This window comes from Bombus vancouverensis, chromosome 2 (genome assembly GCF_051014615.1).
Source record: "Bombus vancouverensis nearcticus chromosome 2, iyBomVanc1_principal, whole genome shotgun sequence".
NCBI lineage: Eukaryota > Metazoa > Arthropoda > Insecta > Hymenoptera > Apidae > Bombus > Bombus vancouverensis.
The window spans coordinates 7,575,788-7,595,057 of NC_134912.1; the positions used below are offsets into that span (position 1 = coordinate 7,575,788).

Consider the following 19,270-nt stretch of genomic DNA (forward strand, 5'->3'; position numbering starts at 1 on the left):
TTTGATATCAAAGCGATCTTTCAATTCAATTTGTACTTAAGTCTTTGGGTTCAGATAGAAGATGTTATTATCTAGCATATAGCAGCTACCCTTATCTTATATGGATGTTACCTGGTTGCACAAGGTGCAAATTATTGGTGTTGTTTTGCATAGGAGGTATTCGTGAGTGATTTTCGTGTGTCCAATTCTGAGCCTTGTCATAGTCGACTTTCCTTTTCTATTTAAGTTGAGAATGGGCGTTTGTTTTTGTTCCTTTTGTCGTGTTCCATTCCCTTTCTCGATATTGTAGATCGAACCGAGGAGGTCTTCATAAGGGATTGGTTTTTCTATTGCTTTTTTATTTTTTTTTCTATTGTTTAATGAACCCGTTGTTGCTTCCTTGCTTATGGTGTCCGTTTTCTTGTTTCCAGGTATAACTTGGTGGGCCGAAATCCAGGTAAAGTACTATATATCTATTATTGTTTATGAGGTTCGAGCAGGTTTTTCGAATGGTTTGCATGATTTCGCGTTTCTTTTTCTCGTTTATGGCTGTTATTGCGCCGACTAACGAAAGATATATTTATTTCCATTAAAAAATTAGAACTGCATTTTATGAAATCAATGTTCCTATTATCGTAATAACAAATGTACAACGTAGTCCCTCTTATTTTTACAATTAACTCGATGCGTGTTTAATAAAATTAGAAAAGCGTAGAACAACAGGGACAGGAACTATTAGCGCCGCGAATGATCACCAAACTAAGGAGTTTCGTAATGCAGAAGGAGTACATGTCTCCATAACCTACTCTTAATCCTATTTAACTTTGCACGAACCAGAGTCGATGTTCGCAAACACCGACAAAGCCGTATCAGAGCTTCCATTTCTTATGAAATTAATTTAGACGCGGTTCGAAACCATCTAAAGGTGAGTTTAGACCAAACGAGCAAGAACGTAGTACGTTTAGCGTAAACAGTCATCGATTCTCGATTTCGATTTTGACGAGCAAACAACGAGCAAACTACGTGTTAGTTTGTTTAATAAAGAGACGAGTGATAAAATTGTAATAGTCAATGTATATTAAAATCACTGTAAGTACAAGTACAGAGATAGTGTATGATAGTGTATAGTCGTCGCTCGCTCAATGCTACTATTCAACTCGCTATAATGACTCGCTATAATGACTGTTTTAGAGAGCACGTTCGTCTATTTGTATCGACCGGTGTTATTATAAAAAGTTCAAATGTAACTCCGATTGACAATTACAAATAACAGCGATAATATTTTGTCCGGAGTTCGTTTTCCTTCGAACCTAGACACCAAAACAACGTTGGTATTCCAAGGCAGAATAATATGAGTCTCTTCCGATTCAAATCTTCCGTTGAATCATGTGCTGCTACAGCTTGATCTAAACACACCTTAGTGGTGCAACCACGAGCAAGCATTCACTCAGGAAAGTAAACCTACAGTGACGGATAGAAGAACACGCTATGCATTTTTTACAAGGACTAGAAATTTTTCACAGGTATTCGTTACAGTCATCAATTTTGCGTTAGATCGCTTTTATTGAATTTAGGTCCAGTTAACAAAATTACATTGTTTTTTGTACATCTTATCTTATAAGATTTCTTTTGTTCACCACTGTAATTGTGTGAAAGGGGCAACATTTTTTACAGTTTCGTTATCAAATTATTCTGACAAAGAAGACCGAACTCTCAATTAATTGTTTATCGTAGCAACGATAGTCCACTGTATTGTAGATAAAACGGATCATTTAAATTAATTTCGATCTTCGTGTGAAAGTCGATTTCAAATTATTCTGATTCTTTAACGTGATGCTACGCTACATATATTCATGTACAACGTATTTTGTGAATTTATTTAGTCAAATGAGAAACAAACTAGAAACAAGATTTTTAGAGCACGCGATCACGAAACGGAATCGTCGATAAAGCGATGAAAATCTAGCGCGCATTAAAATTCACTTCACACGACTCTTATTTTCACTCAGACAGATGCTCGAGAAGTTTTCCATGCGTCGTTATCTTCGATCCTTGATCGCTAAATAAATAATGCATTCTGCCTTTTGTACAGCTCATTTACTACTTCTTTCGCGTATTACAGCTTCGCATTATATACCGGGTGTGTTCAGATTTCCTTTCTACTAAAATAATAACTTTATTTCCAAAAATCCGCTCAGTAATAATATGATTTAATTCAATGAAATATAATATTTAATAGATATTCTTAAATAATGAATACTTTACATCAATATAACACACATATGAGTTCTAACAGTAAATACACCGTTATTAAAAAACCAAGCTAACGAACGAAAAATGTAAGTATATAAAATCCGTAGCTCGGATGTTACTACAAAAACAATAATCTCTTAGTTACAAGGATTATTTTAAATTCATAAGGTCCCTAGATTACAAATTATTCTCGCGTAAATAAAAATTCATGTATGTAATTATTTTCCATGTAAATAAAATAATGATAACATGTAATGTGTATGAACAATATGTAAAATATGTAAATAAGATGGAATAAATACAGGTACCAAAAATTCGTATAATCGAAATAAACGTACGTGTCATTCATTCGTTAAGAATCACAAAATCTCCGCTTAATTTATTGCACCCTCTATACCGTTCGTCTTCCAACTATAATCCCCCACATTCGACCAAGATAACACGTCCGATTCTCATGACAAAACGATTCTCAGGATGGCATATTTCATAGCTGTAGCACGTGTCGCTCAAAATCGACGCAGCTGTTGCATTTCGAAAATGTATCCCGGCCACCTCGTTCAAGGCAGTCACGTACGAATCTTTCGCCAAGATTAAAGCTTTCGATCCCTAATTCGAGGACACTCGTAAAGATACGACACCCGAAATATTATATCAATATTCCCATGAAATTATATACAGGAACATTTCGAGTTTCAACATTCACATAATTATCAAGATCTCTTATATTATCTGCGATCTTCTATCGCTTTTAACGTCTGTTAGTCCTTCGACGTTTAATCAAATTTACTTATTGGCGACTAATGATGTTAATAGGCTACTACGAAGATCACATTTTATTAATGCTCTAATCCTTATTAACCAGTCATTCTATTTCGTTAACAAATTCATATACTTTCCATAATTAATTATTAAGTTAATTATGCCCACCACTGAATACCTTTTTCCGTTTCAAATATGTACATATTTTATTACTGTTCGTGCACAATGTATCCTTTGCTTTATTCGATTCAGTGAATTCTGATTGGAAGAATTTAATATGAAACTAACAGCATTCTAACATAATTAGAAAATTGAAGAGTGAAGTGAGTGCAACGGGATCAGGAAACATACATGACGTTGAAAAAGCCATGATGACGACATTAAAAAGCACAAACTTGATATCGAATATTGTCTAAAGCAGGTAGATTTCCCTGGCAACAGTAGAATATCTGAAATATACTAACGCAACGAAATGTTTTCATCTCGATAGAGACGATTTCATAGAAATGGAAACAGTGAACGCTACTGGCAATGGAGAGGTGCCTTCTGACGCCCAAGTATCCGAGGCATTGGAAAAAGCGTTTCGATAGTTTGAAATACAAAAAGAATATAAATATATGCAGTTATTTATGGTGAAAGAATTATAATAAGACTCAGCAGCCAAAAAGATATGGGATCCAGAAATATTTAAAGAAACTGCCAGTTAATTTTAATCTATATTTGAAGAAGTGAAATTTTATATGAGAAAAGTGATATCATTCAATTATCCGAACAATTTTGTTTTTTCATATTATTTCGGATAAGTGAGATTTTACTGTTTATGCTATTTTTATATCGTCCCTTCATATAATGCCTCGTCGTTAATCTTAAGCTCCCCAACTTTAACCTTAGAACTATTACAAGTGCTATAGAATTATTTTCTTGTACAACAAGAAACAAGTGTTACTACGATATGCAATGATCTAAAAAAATCTATAAAAATATATATATATGCAATAATCCAAATTGCTTGAAAAAAGAAATTCCGACAGAAGATTTTGCTGCATAAATTACATTAAATTGCTATTCTCAAACTCATCGTATTGTTAATATCACGTTGCACTACTATTTCCTTGAGTAACTAACAAAAGTTATTTTATTTCGAATTATTTCGACGTCGTAAACCGTTCCAATTTTTTACGACACGCTATATGTACTAATTAAAAACAGAAACAACACGTAAAACGCCTTTACTGCTGATGACTGACCGCTTTGTTGAACAATAATAGCGTAAATAACTATGTGGTCAAGGTACAATAGAGATATTAACCTAACATTGAAATGCTCTGTTCCGTGCAGATTTATGTTCTTTGACTGAAATTGGTTTGCACTTGCGTAACGAATTATATGGAGTTTTCGCCAACAATTGAGCTGTCAGTGATTTGCATGTTTTTCGTCAATGGAATTTGAAAAGTGAAAGGCAATTAAAGGCAACTAACACGATGCAAAATATAAATAACAATTGTTATTTGTTTGTTATAGATCATAAGTAAATTCTACGTTATGAAATTTATAGAATCTATTTAAAATCGTACAGTTATGGAAATATGCAGACATTTCCAAGTTAAAAATCATAATTCTTGATAATACCATAGAAAAGAATTTTAAAATCTTTTTAGATGATAGCAAAGAAACGAATACAATAGATAACATTGCAATAGAAAGATATCTATACTATCTATGTTTATTTTCTTATATTTTTATATTTTTGTTAAAGATATGTAACGAGTCAGGCTATAATAGGTATCGAATTTATTATTTCATTTTCAATTTAAAAATTCGTAACATCGATCGTTGTGATACAAGTATTCAGATATGTTCTTTGTTTGAAATTCTATTGACCGTGATTCAGAATTTTATATTCGTTCCAGTTGTAAGAAGAAAGTAGGAGTTTGTAATTTTGTTTTATTCTTTTCTATGCACTTAGTAGAAACGCTGTAAAATATGTCGAGTTTGAGATTTTTAGGCCACGAGACAATGTAATTATAAACATTTCCTTCGTGTGTAAATACTTCCTTGATGAGCAAGTAATATCGATTAATTTCTTGTTCAACTTATATAGATTTCTTAATTGTAGAAAAATTGTACTAATCATTACGATAGTTTTAAAGTATATGTTCATGGAGTGAAATCCTTGGCGAACAAGAAATTAGATGAAATATTTATCGAATCAATTTAACTATAGGTATAGAGTCAAACTAAATTTCTGGAAGCAAGCGTCGATTTGAAAATCCATGATTTCGCAGAATGGTATGGAGTGGAAGACAGTATTAACCACACAGTAGCTAAGAACTTCATAACTTTCTCAATCTAGATGAAACGAAAGAGTTTTGCATTATAATCGTCAAATACAGTGGCTGACTTAAATGGAAAAGAACAGGAATCAAGTTACTCAGATAGTTGCAGTTATCCGTTCATAACTTCATATTCTGCCGAATTAATAGTTTGAAATGAATTTAAATGGTTTGAATTAATTGAAAGTTATTCCATGGAGCGTAGAATTTGAAAACGCAAGCCCATTCAGCGAATATGCTTAGTAAGTTTACGCGAAAATACGAAAAAAAGCGTGTTGTTTTACTCATTTTTTAATCACACGTCGACAATCGAATAAACACGAAGTATGTGCAAAAACTCTGCTTAATTTTATTCTTTCTATTCATTGCACTCTAGCAAACTTTTTTATTTCATTTAGTAATACCGCAAAATCTCTCGCAAACTTATCTGTTATGAAATTGATTTAAATAAACTGCAAATGTTTAAGATGATTTTTTTTTAAAGAATTACGCAATTATGAGCTCTGAGGAAGAATAAATAGTTAATTATACGATACGAAAAACTCGATAACAAAGTTATATAACAGAGTTTAAAAAAGAAGAAAGTGGTCCACGAAAAGCAACATTGATATTTATTTTAAGAAATTCGTTAAACCAGAATAATTTTTTTCATATAGTGCATAGTACCACAGTGGATTCGATTATTTCCTTTCGAGTCACAATCGTTCATGGACGAAATACAAAAACTATTCTCGAGGTTGTAGGAACGCGCAACTTAAGCGTGAATTAGATAAATCGCAGTCTCCTTCAGTCTGGCAAACAAGAAAGTGTACCATTATATTTTAAGGTAAGTTCTTGCCTTCTTATGTACCTTATTAAATATATATAATATAAATAATAATATAAATATAAATAAATAATTCCAATTATCGTTTCATGTGAATTTTACACGAAATCTCGCCTAGATAATTGATTGTTTTTAAACTGATTCCTGAGCACAAGGTGGTAGGTTAAACGTAACCAAGAAACATTCAGTTTATATACTCAATATATTACATCGATATTTGTATAAAAATAATTCCATTATATCGATAATTATAAAAATATAATTAGTAAAATTAATTCTGAAAATTTGCATTTTTGCAATTTTAAAACATTGTAATTTTAATCATGTGAAAATTGTAATGTTAGCAATTCATTAATATCTTATGTATTATAACTTCAAGATTATTATGTGAATTCATATCTTATATATATAATAATTTCAAAATTAATACGGCTGCGTATGATGTAAATGAGTAAAACATATTATGTCTAAAGCGTTTTACGTATCACTCTTATTTCTTAATACTTTCTATTATGTCTCTAAAGTTTATTAAAAAAAATACTACTACTTTCCCTCTGCTTTTTTAACGAGTATGTAATTATACCTTATATTTACCTACTTCCTTAATCACTGTTCCATATCTGATTCTTTTCAAAGTAATATATATGACTTATTGCTGTGGATATATACTCTAAATTACATTCCAACAACAATTTAATATTTATGTATAACAATTTCTTTTCCTTTATGGAGAATTACAATTATTTTTAAACTGGAAGAACAATTAAGTAAATGGAATAATCATTATTATTCGCTAAATTTATAGTAACTAGTAAATATTAATTAGTATCTAGTAACTATTGCTATAATACTTAACTATATACTTAACACAATACATTATTGTTGCACAAAAAACATCTACAAAATTAATATTTATACTTTATACTACTTTTGTCGATTACTTTTTATTAGGTACTATTATCAACAACAATTAAAATACATGCCGCGTTCGAAATATGTAGTCGGATCATCGAGCAGCCATTACAACGAATCTATTGAATCCAATGGAACTAAATTATAAAATAAAGGTTCCGATAAAATGAAATAAAATTTCAAACAAATTTTAATTACCTTGAGATATTTGCAAAATGTAAAATAATTCGTAGAAAGTAACAGCTTCGTCATCAGTAAATCTGGTTTTCGTTGATGCACTCACTTCGAATAAATTACCGTCTAAGAAAACTATGTAGTCCATTTTCATTTTACGTTCGTAAGAAACTATTTTCTACCTTTCGCGGAAGTAAAAGTACAAGACTATGTCTATGACATAACCTCGTTTTTAGGTATACACAATAAGCAAAAATGCGTGTGCTAATGAAAAAGTGTCAGAAACAAATAAGATATCCATCGAGTTTCGAAAAATTGAAATGCGTAAATTAGGCACGAAACGAGTTTACTGCAGTGAATGTAAACTAATGAAAATCAGGTAGTGTCGCGTGTACTATGTACACATTTTACTACGCGAATCAGTGCATAAACTCCGTTCACGTCGTTTACAAATAAATCCTGTTACGTTTCACTCATCTTAACCTCTCCGGTACACGCGTCGACTACAAAAACTATGAGCGTACTAGCGACAATTTTTCGCGCCACAATCTTTTCACTTACGAAAGCACGGTAAGCGTTTTAAATATGGACAACGCGATGACTCGTTTGTTAATACCTCGAAGGAGGAGAAACTGAACTTTTGATTGATGCGAGTGAAAGCGATAAAAATGTTGCGCGACAATTTTTCGTTTGTGCGCGTAACCTAATGATCGAGAACCATCCAATGCGACCCCATATAGTCAAACGTCGACTGAAGTCTGCAATACGATATACAAATGCTCTTGTTCGCGACGTGGCTGTTAAATAATACCACACAGCGAACGAGCGCCATACTAAATCAAATTGTAAATCAAATATTCAATAGAATAAAGAAAAATTTTAGTAAACTCTTAATTGTATCGATAGTTGTTAACTTCTTCATTGACTGAAATATCATATTAGCATTCGCAAGATGATATAAGATTTATTAAAGTCTGTCTATTTAAACTATAGATACATGTAAATAAATACTAGGTAGATAATATATACTTAAAGATTTGTTTCGTATGTTGAGAAATTAAAATATACGACAATATATGTATAATTAAAATATAAGTTAAATTTGGTTCCTCGTCTAAATTTTTAAATTCAACATTAGAATCTGAAAGCTTCGAATAGTTTGGATTAAAAAATTTAAATTACAAATCTTTCAATTAATATTTAAATAAGTAATAAATGATGAGAAAAAGTAAATATTGGTTTCGTTCTCACGAAATTTCAAATCTAAGAAATATATAAGGAATACAAAAGTACATATTACAAATCAAAGTTTTAGAAATTTATGTTTTAAAACTTCAAACTTCTAGAATATGGGATTTGATAGTATTTGCTACGGCTGCACAGAGGGACCAACGATATTTTGTATTCAAAGAAAGTCCAGAAATGACAGAAACAAAGAAAACACGTTTTATCTTATAAAATAAGTTGCACCTACGACATTCTTGTCAATACCATAAAAATCAAACATTCTTCGAGGATTTAAGATCGAAAAGAATTATATAAGATATTTTACCAAATCTGGGAGAAAATTGCATAAAAACATTTTCCTTGCTATTCCAATATTTATACCGATATCAAATAACAAAACTACAATATGATGAACTTTGTAATAAATAAATTGAATTTCTACAAAATAAATACCTTTCAGAATACAAACGGATGAAGTATTTAAATATAAGTTTGTATTTCATCAAATTCATTCATCTGCTAATTACTTTTTCCACGTACTGTACATTATTAACGCGCATCCAGCTACATCTTTGATATCGGTTAATTTACTCGCAATATAAATCGTGTTTCACTACGTCGTTTCTTTTTACACCGGAGTCAATTTGCTACTTAATTTGAAAGAAGCCGACTACATTCATTTAAGTAGAGTTACATAGCAATAATTAAGTGCATTCTTGTATATATAGTATGATATACAGTAGACAATAAAAATATTTGTATATCCCTTCTATCATAATTTATCTATCATAATGTATAAATAGTGGTTCGTTAAATCCAACGTCCATTTATTAATTTATCCATTGTATAGGTGCATACATATAAAGATTCTATTATTTAATAATATCTTCATTCAATTACAAAAAGTCTGTATCCAATTAATAACCATAGCAATGCGCATATGCTTTTTATATCAGCTGCAGTCACGGGTGGTCGTATATAGAGACTCTTTGAAAAAGATAGCCTTCGTACATGAGATCGCGATGAGATCGTGATTATAAATTATAATAAAACGAAATACGAGATGTCAAAGACTAAAAACATATCTAATTTTAAATCATAATAAATATTATTAAGTAAGTAACGTAATAATATAAATATATTATATTCCAATCGGCACGATCTCATATGTGCAAGTATTTTGCTTTGACTCCATAAAAATAGATAAATATGAAATAATGGAATACTCCTTGTAAAACTAGCAGCGAAACGTAACAATCGAAACAAATTGAAGAAATTAGCGACAATTAGCGAACGTTTTCGCAGCGTTCTGCTTATGACAATTTGAATGTCATGCCGATTGAAAATTTAATTACATCGTGACGCAGGCTACTCCAAGCTTTACTTGTGTTTCCATCTAATTATTCAAATCGTATTTGTCCAAACTGTGGCACCGTTCCAACCCATAATATGTACTATCTCATTAATATAATATAATAATTCCACCGGAATTATTGGTCGAATCGAAATGCTACATCAAAAGCTATATCACCTTAGTTACTTGAGATAAAAAGTTGTTCGTTCTCAACTAGTGTCATTGCATTATATAAATAATAATAACAGAATAGATTTGAGAATATTATTAAATAACAACTATCTTAGCGCTAACATTTATTTTATTAAAAAGTCTCTCTCTCTCTCTCTCTCTCTTTCTCTCTCTCTCTCCCTCTCTCTTTCTCTGCCTAAATACCATAAGATTATTAAATAAGATTTTTCCATGGCATAGTAATTTTACATGCACAAAAACCACAGTGATTTGAAAGGAATGTTGAATTTTCACGTATACATACACGACGCATCACTGCGACTTCTCGCACTCGCCTCCTTCATTTTCCTCCCCCAGAACAGCACTTTCGTTATGCTCCAGATCCTCCCTTTGCTCCTCGCCGCTAGCCATACGGAAAATCTAAAGTAGTAATAAGCCAACGCGTTTTGAGTTTCCCAGTCAGTCGGTTCTCGCGTTGGCAAAGACCAGCCGAACAAAGCTGATCTCTTTTATTCCACGGAAAGATGCCACCCGGACATAAACGGAAAAAATGTACAGCTTACAACGAATAGTTGGATACAGGACAGTCATTCTTCTCCTTTACCATGAACGTAAGAACTTTCTTCCTTCGCTCTCACGTGTTTGAAAGATATTTATGCATATCCATTTAACGCGGCTGAAATTGTGTCATCGATAGAACGTTATTAATTAACATAATTTTCCAATGTATAATATTCTAATGCTAATAGATTAATCACCGAGTGACAAAGTGATTTTTATCGTCGTTAGTCGCCTCAAAATATGCGAAAAACTGTAACACCTCAGTAATCAATTTTATTGATCGATGAAGGATAGCTTCGTACAGTGAAAGTGTTTAGAATAGTTGACCATCCTGATGTTTATAGCACGGACCAGCATATTCACTACCTGTAAGGACTAACTTTAGTATGGGGAGAAATGTCCAAAACTTAATTCCTCCGTAAAAATTCGGTCTTCTCTAGTGAATACAAAAAATAGTTCTATTCTTAGAGTAGCGAATTAAGCGTACCTTAGAAAGAGTAGACGTTGTATATATGACGTTGATTTCTTAGGGCTAAGTTGCAACAATATATTTGTTAAAGCTCGCGAATATTTTATTGTTTGGGAACTATCTTATTATTTGGAAAGCTCAAACTGTTTAATTGTCCGAACTCCTACCGATCGTTTTCTTTTCTTCAGTCTGGTATTAGCCAGATTTAAATATACCTGTTATCACATTTCCAAACTGACTTTCTCGGAAACGAAACGTCATAAGATAAACTTTTATTGCATATTTTCGCCTTATTTTTTCTCGTAGAATTACTCTACACCCAATTATATCAATGATTACGGACCACTCTGTATAAATGAGATGACGAAACGATCTTCTAAATTCATACAACTACTGATGTTATTTCATACGTCAAATAAAAGTCCTGTGGATTGATTGATGAGTAATTAATTATTAATATTTAATATTTAATTTGTTATTTATTTATATATTTATTTAATATTTAATTGTTTGATTAAAAAGAAAGATATATATACTACAGCTAATTCTTTAAATAGATAATTTCAATGTATAATTTGCTAACTTCGTAAGTACTGTTTTTAACTACTAATTTGCCATTAATTTGTACTTTTTAATACAAATTCACATACTGTTGCAACAAATACTGTTACTGTTGAATATTTACGGGCGGCAATATATGGATTTACCTGAAGATAGATTGAAATACTATAAGGTAAATAACGCTGGTAGAAAACGCTCTTCGCTTTTCTTTAGTCTCTTGGATTAAACAATTGCCTGCTCATATATTAGAGAATTGTTTTTCTTTTGTTTAACATTTCGTATATAAGCCCAGGCCTTCGAGATTTTTAAATCAGTAATGCCAATGGCACTACATCACTGTACTATCGTTACAAGTGCTGGACTAAACGTAGAAACATCTGATATTGGAGTATTACTATCACCAACCATGTACGATATTGTATTATTAATTTACTTAATTACTTTAATTAATTAATTATCATTATTGTGTATTATACTATTGTTAAATTATTAATTTATTTCCTTCTGTAATTAACTTTTATGTTGGAATTTCAACCTCGAGATAGTATTTTATTGGTATTTGTACTTTGAAACTTTACACTTCGTTTTCAATCAAACCTGTAATTTACTTAATCAATATTTGTGATAGCAGCTAATCAAATTATAACTATTTATTATACAATCAATTCTACGAACTGTATGGGTACCTTAATAGATTGGATCAGTTTTTAAATTTGATCTGTAATCAACTTCTGTGAATGTGAAATTTTATTTTATTTGTTGCAGCTGATTTCGAGATGAACCTCGCATTGATACTACAGTTCTTTACCGTGCTATTTCTCTCGGAGTTAATAGTAACAGCCGTGGGCACAGTTTTCTTCACATCCTTATTTTCGCGGCCGAAAGTGCAAATTAACTTTCAACCGCCGGAAACTAAACAGAAGCCACATATCATCATTATTCTTGCTGATGACCTGGTATGTACAAATAACAGCAGAGGATCGATATATCGTATCCGTAAAAAAGGACGTTATAATTAAACAAAGTAACGTTATATCAGATACGAAGAAAGATATTCTGCAAATAAAACTATAAATATACTAAAGAATTACAAATTTTGTATCTTTTTAGTTATTAAGAATATTTCTCGCAAAATCCATATCAACTTTTATCGTGCCGCTTTAATGATATTCGTGATATTCATTTATTGGTGTTAATATTTAATATAAATTATATTCAATATATTAATATTTAATATATATTTAATATAAATTAAATAATATATCATTCAGATGTACTGAAAATAAAAGACGATAATAATCATATTCTCAATTACTTAAAAATTGTTTATTTAAAATCATTGCATAGGGTTGGAACGACGTAAGCTTTCACGGATCGGATCAAATTCCTACGCCGAACATCGACGCCCTTGCATACAATGGTATCATCTTAAATAATCATTACGTTCCGGCATTGTGCACGCCAAGCAGATCCGCTTTGATGACTGGAAAAAACCCGATTCATCTGGGTATGCAACATTCTGTTCTCTATCCGACCGAACCACGAGGGCTTCCTCTAAGTGAGAAACTATTACCGCAGGTAGGTTTCTGAACGAATCACGCAACGTGAGTTTCTTTCGATTTTATCATCTTAATAAAATATCATTTATTAGGAAGCTTAATAAATACTATGTTATACTAAATATATAATATAATATATTACATTACATTAAATATTACATAGCTACTTTGCATTAGTATTATTAGCATAACTTATACAGGGTGGTTGGTAACTGGTGGTACATGCGGAAAGGGGGTGATCCTACGCGAAAAAAGAAGTCGAAAATATAGAATAAAAAAATTTTTTTTTAATTTTTCCATCGAGACAACGATCTACAGTGAGATCCGTTATAACGAGACTCGATAAAGTGCACGTGTACCGAGCGAAAATTCAAAGTCGATTTTCTCGAAAACAAAGCCTCGAACGAAAAATTTTTATTCTATATTTTCGACTTCTTTTTTCGCGTACCCCCTTCCCGCTTGTACCACCAGTTACCAACCACCCTGTATAATTATATATATAACATATATATTAATAGTAATATTTGCATACCTTATTTACAGAGCGTTGATAGTGGCACAAGTAAAAAGATTTCAAACTTGCTTTTATTAAATACGAAATCTACATTATGTTCCTATTTCTATCACGAAAAATGGCATATTTATAGTGGCATCAGTTTTGCGTTAAACGGCAGTTACTTCAATAAAGCCCGTATTTAGTATTTTCAAAAATATAAATTTTAAAAAGTCCTGTAAAATTTACATTTCTTGTTGTACCACTTATTAATAGTTGTACCACTATTAATGCCAAGTAGCGATATTAACTATATAATATAATATTATCTATATTAAATAGTATTTATTGGGAAGTTTATCTAAAGTATTTTACAATTCTTCTCACGAATAACTTCTATGTATAATCATAGTAAATTCTTTGTTAGTCCATGATCATTTGCATGATCAAGCAAATTTACCATAAAGCAAATATTAAAATATCAGAATCTGCTTGATCAGAATACAATAGAATTATTCAAATAATGGAAACTAGAATATATTCTTTATTTTTAAATAGAGAAAATTCTCTACTTCGAAATAAAAAAAATTTGGCGTAACTGCTGGCAATACACCGAAAAATGCAGTCATGTTTATTCGAAATATTTACAATAATTTTGTATATTAATCGTGACTATTCTTCTAAATTACTTTCCCACAAATGTTCTTCAATAACTTAGTATTGCCTATGGTCTCGAGTGTACCAAATTATCAGAATTCGTAAATTCATTAGTTGTTCATATGTTTAATTATATCGTAATTTCGATTAAATATTCATTTGTTTTCTGTAATAAGAAAATCTTACTCTAGTCAAATCACTGGATTAAGTTACCGAAATTAATTGTAAAAAACTATTTGCTATGATATTCTCCGCGTTATCGATATCATAGGAAATACGTAAATATCTCGGAAACTATAGATGGTACGAAAAAGGATTTGAAACAAATGTTGTACGATTTCGAAGGGTACATATCGTGCCGATATTTACTTTACCTTGCAATGATCTTGAAATGCCCTGTGAAGGTCACAGATACATTTTTAAGTGAGAATTATGTATGTGTTATATGATGTACGTTCATATATATTTTTATTCCATATTCTTGTAGATGACATGAAAACATTTTAAAGACACTAAGCGAATCATTAATTTAAGTTTAATGCCTTAAACTACGATTTGGACCAAAATTTAATATATTTTTCGTACGAATATTCGTTTCAGTATTTACAGGAGATAGGCTATAAAACACACGCTGTGGGAAAATGGCATTTAGGATATTTCAAAAAACAATATACTCCGACGTATCGTGGATTTGACTCACACTTTGGATATTGGAACGGTCTTGAGGATTATTACACTCATATCGCGCAAGAACCGGTAAATATTTTGAAAGTTAACTTCGTGATAACTTGTCATCTCTAAAATTTTATTTTCCTAAATATGAAACGTTAGAATATAAAACCTATATAAATCAGTTTTGTATAAGAAAAATTTCCTCAGGATCCACTATATAACGAGTACAAAGGCTTCGATATGAGGCGAAATCTGACAGTGGCATGGGACACTGCAGGAAAATACGCTACCGATCTCTTCACAAACGAAGCTGTGCGGCTGATTAACGAACACGATACTGAACGTCCAATGTTTCTATACCTGGCTCACTTGGCTGTCCATAAAGGTAATGAAAATCAACTGCTACGAGCACCGGACGAAGAGATCGCCAAATTTTCATACATTCTCGACCCGGAAAGAAGAATCCAAGCAGGTAAGCGTTAGCCTTTTTCTTGACAAATTATCTACTTCAATTATACCTTTACACTTTGAGGACGGTATGCTCTAACAAGTATCTAGCCAGAATTCTGCGTATTTTTGGAAAAGGTTCAAAAGGTCGCTGGGAAAGTTCGTTCCGATTTACGTTTCGATTCGATATACATTTATTGAATTATGTAGGTTTTTTATATATAGGTATTTTATTCCACGGTCTTTCTCTATCTTTCACGCAACTTGAATATTCCATCCTTGCAGAACCTCTCAGATTTTTCGGCGAAAAACTTTTCAATATGATCTTTCATGTCGACCAAATTCCTTAAAAAGCGGAATGAACTTTCCAAATAGCATTTAACAAGTGTAATAACTTATTAAGAATCAACGGCCATATTTAAAGATACTTCTAGTAACGTTTCTTATTATGATATGCTTTTTTTTATTTATTTATTTATTTATTTATTAAAATTACAATCAATTCTCGCGTTGAGATTATTTATAATAAGTTAATACTTATTATAGATAAGTATAATTTATAAGTAAGTATTATAAATAAGTAAATATTACTTAATTTAGATAACTAATTGAATCTAGCGTTTAGGTCTAGCGGGTAGTGCCTCTTCAGCCTGCGAATCTGGTCCGTCGTATCAAGTAGTCCAGTGATTAGGGGGTTTCGGTGTTTGTTGACTCTTTTGCTATATCTGTCGCTATATTTTGCCATTTCCTCTTTGACTGTGGGTATCTTGAGGTCGCGGTGTATTGTTTCATTGGTTACATACCAAGGTGCATCAATTAGGGATCTTAGCGTTTTCGATTGGAAGCGTTGAAGTATTTCAATGTTGGAGTTACTTGCTGTTCCCCATAGTTGGATTCCGTAGGTCCAGACAGGTTTTATTACGGTCTTGTAGAGGCTAATTTTATTCTGTGTGCTTAGGTGTATCGACATCTGGCAATTATCTTGTCCGCAGGTATAGGGTCTTTGTGTCGTGCGTCACGCGACATAAACTGTTGGAAAGTTTACTGTCGAGTGCCGCTACACAGCCAATATTATATCTAATATATTGATAACGATTTCGTATTATACAAGTGTGTAGTTAACATTTTTAGAGGATACTCTCATCGCCAACAGTTGAAAAATGAAAGACGCGAATTCGCGTCGCACGTGCGCAGTGTTAACTTTATCGTTTTTCAACATTTACAAATAACAGCGTTCACAACGTGTCTGTCACAACGTGTCCTCCACGGATCTGCTCTTTTAAACAATTTAAAATAGCGATCGTAATGTAAACCGATATTTAGCACTCTACAATTAAAATATCAATTATCGTACTTCCTTATCAAATTCTACGTTTTTCTAAGTAAAGAAACAATTTCCGTCGATAACAATAAAATGTACTTTTGAAGGTTTTGTGTGCGTGTTAAAAGAATAAAACGTGGAAATAATATTCTAACATCGCGCTGAGTTCAAATATTATAATTTATACCTGTACTTACAGCCGTTGTATCGAAATTGGACCAAAGCGTTGGCGATGTGATGGACGCACTGCGAAGTCGCGGCATGTTGGAAAATAGCATAGTAATCTTCATGAGCGACAACGGTGCACCAACCAACGGTATACTGAGCAATCAAGGCAGCAATTACCCTCTTCGTGGCGTAAATATATTCCACATAGAACGATTGTACGTTCGTCTGGAATAGCTGAAATTTTGAGAATTTTCCAGATAAAGAACAGTCCATGGGAAGGTGGAACGAGAGGAGTCGCAGCTATCTGGAGTCCTCTGATTAGAAAATCTAAAAGAGTGTCGAATCAAATGATGTTCATGTCCGATTGGTTACCTACACTTCTGTCTGCAGCAGGTTAATAGAATAATGTTAAAAGTATTAAAATCATTCTACGGTATTAGAAATTCGCGTTCTATTAAATTCTCATTTCTCGCAAAATTTTCAAAGCAACTGTAAGACAAATTATTAAAAGGATCAAGATTTTGCTATAAGTCACTTTACGTCCACATCTCTATAGAAATACTTTACCATATTGATATTGCAAGATATTACGGTAAAATTACTAAAAACGTTAACAAACACTAGATTAATTGAAACGTTTACAAAATCAGATTGACACACAGTAAAGTTTATTTTATTCAAAACTCGTGTAACCTTTAGGAGTGGACAGGATACAACTCGGAAACATCGATGGATTCGATCTCTGGCCATCCTTGGTGTCGGGCAAAATCAGTCCCAGATCCGAAATAGTGATCAACATCGATGACCTCGCTGATTATGCTGCTATTAGACGAGGCGATTTTAAATATATCATCGGCCGGACTGAAACTGGCATCGCCTGGCTTGGGGCAAGTGGAGACCCATCCGAGGGCGTTTCCCCTCGATACGATCCTTACAAAGTGTTGTACAGCAAAACTGGTGTCGCTATTTCTGGTATTATTACCGCTAAACAAGCGATGGAACTAAACAAAAAGAAAAAAGAAAACATAAGAATTGTGTACGATACTTCTTCAAAAACCAATTTTCAAGAGAAGATACTTACCAGCGAGGACATTATCGAAATGCGAAAAAAAGCACAAATAAAGTGTAACGTTACAGAGAAAAATAAGGTCAGTGTCGTACGAACAAAGATCCTATTTGAAATTACATATGTTACGTATAAGTTTTCTACGCTATTTTATTTTTATTTTCACTGATAAAAATACCATAACTTATAATAAGTTTTATAACCATCTTGTGTTGCAAACCGCTAAAAAATTTGTCTATAATTTTATTACAGATCCCTTGCGAGCCAATGATAGCACCATGTCTCTTTAATATAGAACAAGATCCTTGCGAAATGGTGAATCTTGCTGAGAGAAATCCTGTGATTTTAACTATATTTGAAACGATTCTTATTAGGCACAGATTAACAGTGATACCTCCTAGTAATTTGGATGGAGATCCCAGATCGAACCCATCGCTTTGGAATAACACCTGGACCAGTTGGGCCGAACCTAATCCATTAATGCTCGCTTATACGAATATTAAGCAGCCTGAATATTATGCCGATCAGGCGATCGTAGTAATATCTATCATTTTTTGTTTTTTCGTCATTGGAGCAATAATTGCTTTTAAGTGTCGGAAAACTAATTCGAACAACTTGGGGAATCCTGAATATCAGAATTATCATGAAAGAGTCACTTGTACTATAGATGACAGCGAAGAAGCATTTTCCATATCTAGTGTTGTACCAGATACAAGACGAAATGATACGCCTAGACACGGAGATATAAATTGACATCTTCGAATGAGATACACGAGCGCTAAACCTCTTTTAATTACCGTAAAAATTTATTACACTCGTCGTACTCTTTTGCAAAGATATTAATAATATTCTATTTGAATTCTAATAATTAAACTACACACGATACTTGTTCATTTATAAATTCACGAAATGTATTAAATGAAAGCGAGTACACAAGTTTCACGGTTTTTATCTCGTGTCATCTCGTTCTTTACTTTCCTATAGAAAACGTGATCCATACGATATACAGGAGTATTATATCGTTAATAGGATGACAACGATAAAATACAAATTCCAAGTTTAAAGGTACCGCTTGTTCAGTAAGTTTGTTGTACTTTGAGAAAAATTCATCGAATAATTCGCAACATTTGTAAATAGTCGACAATCTTAATTAATGCTTACGAAATATTCATACTGATTAAAAACAAAAATTACACCTATGACTAGATTATATCACTTCTAACAGAATTAAACACACGCGCACGTGCGTTCATTTAACTGACATCTGTCACATGAATGATCAACAATAAAAACACTTTTATGAATAAA

The 19,270-nt window shown here is 32.1% G+C and overlaps 2 protein-coding genes across 5 annotated transcripts in view; one reads left to right on the forward strand and one right to left on the reverse strand.

Annotated features, from left to right (window-relative positions):
• The window catches only part of Grd (GABA-gated ion channel), a 95,169-nt gene extending 87,205 nt beyond the window's left edge, over nt 1-7,964 (reverse strand). Inside the window, exon 1 of one of the 3 annotated variants that reach the window (XM_076627702.1) lies at nt 7,261-7,964. In XM_076627702.1, the coding sequence (XP_076483817.1) occupies nt 7,261-7,390 (130 nt within the window). In that variant the 5' untranslated portion in view covers nt 7,391-7,964. Of the gene's footprint in view, nt 1-111; nt 805-7,260 lie in introns of those variants that run through there. The other 2 variants (XM_076627704.1, XM_076627703.1) reach the window with 2 other exon arrangements.
• Nucleotides 6,043-19,270, forward strand: LOC117166419 (arylsulfatase B). 2 transcript variants are annotated; one of them, XM_033350380.2, is made up of 9 exons: nt 6,043-6,150; nt 12,345-12,535; nt 12,927-13,157; nt 14,889-15,044; nt 15,168-15,432; nt 16,928-17,085; nt 17,154-17,289; nt 17,596-18,044; nt 18,215-19,270. In XM_033350380.2, exons 2-9 carry the CDS (start codon nt 12,356-12,358, stop codon nt 18,713-18,715), a joined length of 2,076 nt encoding a protein of 691 aa, XP_033206271.2. In that variant the 5' UTR covers nt 6,043-6,150; nt 12,345-12,355; the 3' UTR covers nt 18,716-19,270. The 2 variants fall into 2 exon arrangements, with proteins under 2 accessions (XP_033206271.2, XP_033206270.2); XM_033350379.2 differs by lacking the exon at nt 6,043-6,150 and adding an exon at nt 10,443-10,599.